The 9,506-nt window shown below is 39.1% G+C and overlaps 2 protein-coding genes across 2 annotated transcripts in view; both read left to right on the top strand.

Annotated features, from left to right (window-relative positions):
- Positions 1-1,204: 1,204 nt before the first annotated feature.
- FAM184B (family with sequence similarity 184 member B) overlaps positions 1,205-9,506 on the top strand; it is a 183,182-nt gene continuing 174,880 nt past the window's right edge. The window contains exons 1-2 of the mRNA XM_045075998.1: positions 1,205-1,335; positions 9,226-9,349. The gene's annotated coding sequence lies outside the window, so the exon portion shown is untranslated. The remainder of the gene's footprint in view (positions 1,336-9,225; positions 9,350-9,506) is intronic.
- DCAF16 (DDB1 and CUL4 associated factor 16) lies at positions 1,330-4,059 on the top strand. The gene has a single exon (XM_013046269.2). It carries the CDS (start codon positions 1,595-1,597, stop codon positions 2,243-2,245), a length of 651 nt encoding a protein of 216 aa, XP_012901723.1. The 5' UTR covers positions 1,330-1,594; the 3' UTR covers positions 2,246-4,059.

Raw genomic sequence — 9,506 nt, 5'->3', positions numbered from 1 at the left:
ATCTTTTGACTTGAAATCTTTTTTGTTGGGTATTAACATTGCTTCTCAGCTTTATTTTGGTCCACAGTTGCCTGATAACATCTTTTTCCATTCTTTTACTTTTTACCTTTCTGTGTCTTTTTGCGTTGAAGTATCTTCTGTTGGTTGCATATTATTGAATCTTGTTTTGTTTCTTTTAATCCAATCAGAGTGTCTATCTTTTAACCATGAGCTTAACCTGTTTACATTCATTGTAATTGTAATTTCTGCTATATTAAGAATTATTTTTTAAAAAAGGAATTATACCTGATGAGGAAAAAAAGAGATTTAAATTTCTCTCTCATATCTATAGAATATGGTTATATGACCACAACCTTTGGGTGCCAGCAAGAGTCCTAAGCAGCTCTATAGCCAGGACAGGTCCTCTAAAACTAATCCCAACAGGGACGCCTGGGTGGCTCAGTTGGTTAAGCAGCTGCCTTCGGCTCAGGTCATGATCCCAGCGTCCTGGGATCGAGTCCCATATCGGGCTCCTTACTCCGCAGGGAGCCTGCTTCTCCGTCTGACTCTGCCTTCCACTCTGTCTGCCTGTGCTCGCTCTTGCTCGCTCTCTCTGACAAATAAATAAAAATAAATAAATAAATAAAACTAATCCCAACAAAGTTATCTAAAGGGTAAAAAGTACCTTTTACAGCTCTCTGTCTGGAGTTTGGGGCATAAAGGAACTGCTTTTGCAGAAATAATTTTGGGGGCTAGAACAGTATACTAAAAAATAAACTGACCCAGATAGGTACCAATAAACGATTAGAATGACCCCAGGCTCTCCTTCCCAGGATTCATTCCCAGTAGAAAAATCTGCCTAAGAGTAAGACAGAGAGATGGAAAAGCCCAGTAAGTATTCATGTTCAGCACCTGTGTTCTTAAATACTCCATATAAAGTTAGATGGACAGTAATGTTACCCATTGCTTTCAGGCTTTAATATCATTTCTCTAGTCTTTTCATTCACAGGTTAAAGCTACCTTTCCAGATAGTTCAACAACTAAGTCACCAGTTTCCAAGGGCATTTGCACCATCTCTGGAAAACATCGGATCCATGTACACCAGATGTCCCTGACAACTCATCCACCATCTCCCTGCACAAAATTTGCACCACCAGCGGACAACAAAGGCAACCATTGTTTCTTTTTGTTACCAAGTAGATAAAATATCCCTACCAACAAAACAGAATACACAAAGTGTCTCCACAGTATCACGACCAATTGAGAACAGGCTAAGAAAATCAGCTTGCGAGGACCCCTTCTCTTCTTGGGTAGCCAGGATTTGAAGGAGAGACTCTGACCTGTACCACACCGCTGGTAAGTGACTTAACACTTTTACACACTGAACTGGTCCTGAGAACTGAGATGTCTTCTTTGTAAGTGAAGAATATACAACATAATCTTGAAGAACTGCACAGTGTGATAATGAGCCAAAGGCATACTGTGTGTGTGTAATGGACTGACAAGATTAATCTTGCTGAAGGATTTTCCACCTTTTGTTTCTATTTGCTAGTTTTAGTCAATATTTTGCTGGCTTAGATTGTTACCTTTTTCTAGTTTCTTCTGTTCTAATCTAATGGGTCCCAGAAATCCCTCTCCTGACCCCTTATCAGAATCAGAAAGTGAGGGAGAAGAAAACACTAACTACCTAAATGAGAGTTCTGGGCAAGAGTGGGATTCCTCTGAAGAAGAAGACCCTGTGGTGCCCAACCTCACACCTCTCGAGAGTCTTGCCTGGCAGGTTAAGTGCCTTTTAAAATACTCTACAACTTGGAAACCTTTAAATCCTAATTCCTGGTTATATCATGCTAAACTCTTGGATCCAAGCACACCGGTCCATATACTTCGAGAAATAGGTCTAAGACTCTCCCATTGCTCCCATTGTGTACCCAAACTGGAACCCATTCCTGAATGGCCTCCTCTGGCTTCTTGTGGAGTCCCACCTTTTCAAAAGCCCCTTACAAATGCCAGTCGGCTTTCTAGAGATCATGCCACTCTTAATGGAGCACTGCAGTTTGCCACCAAACAGCTAAGCCGAACATTGAGTAGGGCCACTCCTATACCTGAATACCTAAAACAGATCCCTAATTCATGTGTTTCTGGTTGTTGCTGTGGCTGGTTAACTAAAACAGTTAAGGAAACAACCCGCACTGAGCCCATCAACACTACATACTCGTACACTGACTTCCAGAAGGCAGTTAACAAACTCTTAACCACATCACTCTAAAGACCCACCATTTGTTCTGATCTCTCTTGTATTGCTGATTGAGGAAGGAAGTACAAAGTCACACATACCACAATTGAGAAACAAATGCCTTTTCAACCAAACCATGCCCTGTCCTAACAAGCCCGTAAGTACTACCAAGTATAGTGGTCCCATAACTCAGCTATAGAAAATGCATGGTGAGCATGCCCTTTGACAGATCCTGTGGATAAAAAGAACTTCAGTAGAAAATTAGACCAAAGGGACCATATTACAAAAGTTAGGTAGACTCTTGTCCATACTCAGTTCCCCCACCAATTTGTTCTGCCTCACTGAATGGACTCTTGACCAGATGTCTCATTGTGAACAGGAAGGAAGAAGTAGTAGCTCCCTATCCCTTTTGTTACCTAACCTTCAGACTAGCCAGTGGGGAAAGAAGGAACTTAGCTACTCCCAATAACACCTCTCTGAGCATACTCTTTTCTAACATTAGTGTCTGTGAGACAGTTGCATGAATTTGAATTCCCTAGACAAAAGAAAATGGTGGGGCTATGGATTTATTTCCCAGCTTTTATACAGATAGGCTATATATGGCACCCTTTAGGGTTCCTATTTTGCGGGGAGGGAGTGCAGTTTCAAACCTAGGCTGCATTTCTTCGGGCCTGTTATATAGTACCTGCAGTTATAGTATAAACCTTTATATCATAGGTTCCCACCACACTATCTCTAGCTACATTGGCCTAAAAATTGCAACCAGGGGTTAAACAGACACCTGTTCTGCAGGGAATAGGTTTCCCGCATCTTGGCATTCAGACTTTAGTCAATAGCACATCACATTTTAAAAGATCAAGGGCATTCTTTTAAAAGAATTAAGGGCATTTATGCTTTCAGTATTAACTGCTAGTGAATTAAAGTATTTCATCTGTATAATGTTCTCAGCAGTACTTTATGCACTGTTTACGTCCATAGAAATTTCAGGAAGTCTTCTAACTTTAAAGAACTTACCACTATAGTATATCTATCAGAAGTTGGAGTTTTAGCTTTATTGTCTTTCTACATAGATCAGCTTCAGATTTTCTTCTAGCTCAATAAGGAAGAGAAATGTACCCCTGTAAATGAATCTTGGTGCATTTATTTAAATGAATCAAAACATAGAAATTATACATAAAAGAAGATGTATGGGACCAATAAATCTTTTCACACGTCTACCATAGAATAAAACCTGTGTGTATGATCCTGGTTGACTGGGCATCTAAAAGGAATCAGAAAATAGATTGTTAAAGATCCTAAATCCTTTCATTTTACTTTTACTTTTTCCTATTCTCCATAATTAAGTGCTGTATATGATGTGGCATGAAAAAAAAATGGAAGCATTATGAAATCACAAATTCTATACATGTATGGCAACTTTAAGGAGAGAGGAGAATGTTTATAATCCAATGACTGTTTCTACTGAACCTTAGTTCTCATGTCTTAAGAAAAAAAGAGGGACTTGTAGTAGGTAGAAAAGATATTTGTTAATGGAAAATTACTGAAAAACCGTATCATACTGTTAGTGTAACTGAATGTATCAGAAACTGTTCCTATGTATAGATGTTCTGTGAAATTGGGTTTTTAAAGTGTTATAAGAACCTGTTCCCTTTTTTTTTAAGGGGGAGGGGGGAAGAGGTAGGGAGGTCTGAACATTAAAATATATTGATGTTTATGTAACCATAATATGTTCCTTTTTCTGTGTGTGTATATAAAAGTGCCTTGCCATGAAGCGTTTTTGCTATTCACTCTGAAAGGAAGCCTTTCCCCAGCTCTGCAGCTGAATAAACCAACAGCTTTGTACATGCTGAACAGAGTATAATCATTTGTTCCCAACAAATGAGGTAGAGCTTGCTTTCCTTAAAGCATATTCAGTATTCACTAAGTGCTGAATAGAGTCAACTGATAAGATAAATAGATAGGTAGATAAAGAAAGAAAGAGAGAAAGAAAGAAAAAGAATATAGTGTCTCTGATAGGAGGTGACTTGGCAGCTCTAGAAAATGAAACATACTTGTAAAAGAAAATATTCAGTCAAGACCTGGATTTGAACCCATTTGAACCCATATGTTAAATAACTACAGGTTACACAAAATGAGAGATACCTGAAAAAGCCTTTAGCCTTTACTTCTTTTTGTGTGTCCTGGACCTGGGGTTAGGGGTGCATTTACCACTTTCACCCTCCCCCCACAAGGGATTAGGAGAAATGACAAATTTACTATGTTTTCATAGAAATATTTATCAAAGGAAACAGGATTTCTAAAGCAACAGACATTAATATTCTTTAAAGGTATTCTCACAGTGCAGATAGGCAGCCTCTGAAGCAGTCCAGATACTTAGAGCACAGAAGACCATAGTCATGTCTTTTAAACCCATCAGCTTTCCTAAGAGAAGGAAAAAATTGGTACATATCTGATGAGGGACAGATTTAAATCGCCTTTTGGGGATTATCCTGATGGGACTCCTATCATAAGTACCCATTTAAAAAAAAATTTCTATGATGAAAATATTCTGGTATTAAAGTAGATTAGTAAAGCTGTTAGGGAATTTAGAAATCACTTGGGTTATTTCCTTACTGATTCATAAATTCTCTCTTCTGTCTCTGTTTTCTACTTTTGCCTTCAGTATTAGAAATATTAATGCCTTTTGGAGCAGGCCATTATGTTTACATGTCTCTTGTTAGAAATTTACATGTCATTCATCTAATAACAGTATGGGATACCTACTATCCAGACCCTGGGAGTGCAAAATTAAATAAGGTACTATACATAAGAAGTTTTAAAATATACTGAACTGAGGTGTCTGGATGGCTGAGTCAGTTGTGCCTCCGACCTCTGCTCAGGTCATGATTTCAGAGTCCTAGGATAGAGCCTGAGCCCCACATCTGGCTCCTTGCTCAGTGGGGAGTCTGCTTCTCCCTCTCCCTCTGCTCTTCCACTGCTTTGCTCTCTCTGTGTCTTTCTCAAAATCTTTTTTAAAATAATAAAATAATATACATTGAGCCAATATAAACCACCCCAAAGCTTTTGGCCATTGATGTTGTTTTTGCTTCCTAGGGTCACATTAACTTAGCCTAACCCTTATACAGACCCTTAGATATTTGTAAATGTGTGGCCATCCAAGTGTAGTGGAAAGTTGCATGGAGGCCACACTCCCAACAATGAAACCCCAAAAGGGATAGTCAGCTTAGGAATAGATAAAGAGATCTTTCAGACACAGATTTAAGCTGTATTTGATAAGTTCACAAGGCAATGGCACATAAAGATCAGGGACAAGAGTGTTTTGCTCATATGGCTAGGGTGCATTGAAAAGCCCAGAAAGTTTGGATGCCTCGTCAGACTTCGTGATACAAGTCTATGCAAGCTCCTGGCATATGAGTCCACCAATGAACAATATCCACTAGACTGAGGGAAATTGAGGGAGCTGTACTAGCTGACACCAACCACCAGGTATTTCTCCTGTGTTGTTATGTTATCAAAAAGAAAATCTCTGGCATATCTTTGCCAGTTTTAAAGTTTAGTTAACAGTTATATGTTTGAGTCTGATCATTGTGCACAGTCCTCTATAAATCCTTCCTTTCAATTGGTGGCAACAGTGGGATGATACAATAGTTTTGGACATAAAACCAAAAAAATGGGGAGGATAAAGGTAACACAACGACCTGACACTTGCTGGCTATGCAACTCCTCTTCGCTGTGGGAACTATGACCAGCTCTTCTCAGATGTGGAAAGGAATGCCTGATTTTAAAAATAATTTTAAGAGAGCAGGCAGAGAGTTCCAGAGTTGTTGCTTCCAAATAACATGGAGTCAATTTAAAATGGTAGTGACAGTTTAGGATTGGATCTTTAAACAAGTTGGAGTTTGGGCAATTAAAATTAAGTTCCTAGTATACACAGAAACCAAGTTGGTGTGGTATCAAGTTAGATTTCAGCAGAAACCAGATGAAACAGTCAGAATCAGTGTTGTAGTTTGTAAATTCAGGAGCTCTTCTTCGGGGAAAATACGTTTGGGTTAACTGCCAAAGTTATGCTTATTTAACACTAACATTCCATCCATAGTGTCAAGTGTGGGACCTGACACCCCAATACATCAACTGGTGTTTCTCAATGTTTTAATTAGGCAATAGTCTGGAAGGGATAGCTTCCTTTGGGAGGCACCCAAACATCTGGAACAGTCCAAGGGTATGGCTACTTTTCATGAAAGAATATCCTAGATTGGTTTTTTGATTGCACCCTGAACAACTAGAAAGACTTGATCCTGACCAGTGGCAGAGTTCCGGTGACACAAGGGGCCTACACCTAGAGAACTAAATTCTGTGTTAATTGAAAGCATTAACGTTAGCCACAACCAATGCATTCTACAGGACTTTATCACACAATGGGTTATATAGTGTCAGCCCCTAGCTACCTGCCTGGTAGTAATGTAGACTCCCAGTGACTTGAATGCTTTGGTCCAGATCCCACTTTCCCTCTTTATACTCCACTTGTTTATGTTGGTCACTTTCCTACACATTGTTTCTTTAAATATGTTGGGTTACTGATTCAGCAAATAAAAATACAGGATGCCCAAATAAATTTGAATTTCTGATAAAATATTATACTGGGAAAAATTACTTATCTGAAATTCACATTTAATCCATTTTTTAATCTGGCAGCTCTATAAATGTGTTAATAGCATTTAGTGGGTTGTAGTCATGGAGCTCCTGGAGCGCAGTCTGGTTCTGCCATTATATGTTGCCTACTTGCCTCCAACTACTTGATGTGGATTAGGGGAGAGGGAGACAAACACATAGTTGATCCAAGATTAGACAGGTGAGGTAGAAGGAAAACCCAATTGCTGCTATGAGAGTTTTATAGGAGACACATTGTATTTGGCTAAAATAATCACATAACCAGTAAAACATTTACAGACACATTTTAAAAATCCTGTCGCAATAATAGGTAGGTTAATTTTGTTGTTGTCTGTGTTCTGTTTGGATTAACTGCTAAATTTTAAGCCATGTTTTAAGCAGTTAATTTATCACCTGCTTTACCATGAAGGGAATAAGTATTACTTTAAAAAAAAAAAAAAAAACTTGATAGGTAGCACAGTTGTGGCAACCATTCTGCATTGCAGGAAAGATCCACACATTTGGAACACTTATCTTTTCCTTCCAGATCCCCCCAAAGACTCAAGGATTTGAAGCAGGTTACTTCTTATTCTTTCTAGCCAAAGATGGGAGGCTTATTCTCTGGACAAATCAAACGGATTAGAACTGGGACTTGAGAAGAGTAGTGGTGTTAGTGAGTTGTTACTCTGAAAACAGGAGAGGGAGAAAATGTCGGTATGCTGAATATGGGCCTTCAGTTCCCTTCTCAAACTGGCTAATTGGCAGTTAATTAGCTAGCTCCAAATCTGGCAGCTAGGTTTATACCCAGTCCTACCCACCCCAGCCAGAGGGGTGAACAGTTATAAAAACAACTTGCCACTTGGTTATCTGTTACAATAAAACGCAGAGTCCACTCGTACATAGCTTCCAGGCTCTTATAATCATGATAAACTGATAGCCAAGGATCAATAGACGTTGGCTATTTAAATACAACATGAAGATCAAAAGAACCAAAAACCCGGAAATAATGCAAAGAACATAAAACTCCCAGAAGAACCTATCATACCCTCAGAAATAGGAGAATATACTGCAGCCATGAAATATGAACAGGATGCTAGAAAAAATGAACAATCAGAAAATAAAAATATTGGAAAAATAGAGCTAGAATTAAACATTCAGTAGTTATGTTGGAAGATGAGTTGAAAAAAATTTAATAAGTAGAACCAAAAGACATGGAAAATAGGAAAGAACAAAAAGTAATTTCAGAAGATCAGAATGGGATACACAATCTAATTAGTAAGATCTCCAAAATGAGAACAGAGAAAGGAGATGAAAAGAGATAACAAAATTAAAGAATATTTCCCCAAAATGTAAGACACGAGTCACATAAATTAAAAGTCACAAATTAAAATCCACTGTGTGCCCAGCACAATGAATTAAACACAGAAAAGCATACCATGATATTTCAGGATGCCAGGATTAAAAAAGATCCTAAAAGTTGCCAAAGGAGATGAAACAAGAGCTACTTTTGATATTTTTCACCGGGCACCTGGGTGACTCAGTTAAGTATCCAGTTCTGGATTTTAGGTCGGGTCATGATCGCAGGGTCCTGGGATCAAGCCCCACATGTGGGGTGTCTGCTTAAGGATTCTCTCTCTCCCTTCCCCTGCTCTCTCTTTTTCTCTTTCTCAGATAAATCTTTAAAAAGATATTTTTACAATGGTATTTAGATTTTTTTTTTTTAAGATTTTATTTATCTGAGCACGAGCAGGGGCAGAGGCAGAAGGAGAAACAGACTCCCTGCTGACCAGGGAGCCCCATGCAGGGCTCAATCCCTGAACTCTGAGCTGAAGGTAGATGTTTAACTGACTGAGCCACCCTGGCACCCCTGATATTTAGATCTTGGTAACAACACTGGTTGAAGGGAGACTGTGAAAGCAAGGCCTTGGGGTGCCTGGGTGGCACAGTGGGTTAAGGCCTCTGCCTTGGGCTCAGGTCATGATCCCAGGGTTCTGGGATCGAGCCCCGCATTGGGCTCTCTGCTCAGCAGGGAGCCTGCTTCCCTTCCTCTCTCTGTCTGCCTCTCTGCCTGCTTGTGATCTCGGTCTGTCAAGTGAATAAATAAAATCTTAAAAAAAAAAAAAAACAGTCTGTTACTCAGTAGTGAGAATGGTAGAGAAGTGATCACTCTGAGTTACTGAGGAAGTCTTAAAAAACAAAAGAAAGAAAGAAAAGAAAAGAAAGCAAGGCCTTCAAATATAAAAGGAAAAATTATTTCCAATGTAGAATTCTATACCCCAACAATCCAATCAAGCAAGTATGGTGCTAAAATAAAGTTTAGACTTGCATGATTTCAAAATTTTATCTTACCGTATACCCTTTCTTAGGAGGCTCCTGCAGAACATGCTTCACCAAAACAAAAGAGTAAATCTAAACAAGGCTTGGGATCTGGAAAAGAAGACCTCACGAAGGAATGCAATGAAGGAAAGTGCTGGATGGCTGCCAGGTCAAGTAAGTAGGATGGGGGTTTCAGGAAGTAGGTCTCAAGGAAACTGGAAACAAAGTAAGTACATGGAAAATGCAGAAAGGAGCGAGACAGATGTTGGAACATTAGGGAAAATCAAAAGGATAAGTTCATGGAATACTAGACTAATGTTAAAAGGAGTCA

Source organism: Mustela putorius, unplaced genomic scaffold (assembly GCF_011764305.1).
Source record: "Mustela putorius furo isolate JIRA1106 unplaced genomic scaffold, ASM1176430v1.1 tig00000083_pilon_pilon_pilon, whole genome shotgun sequence".
Taxonomy (NCBI): Eukaryota; Metazoa; Chordata; class Mammalia; order Carnivora; family Mustelidae; genus Mustela; species Mustela putorius.
This window is presented reverse-complemented; position numbering and strand designations above follow the sequence as displayed.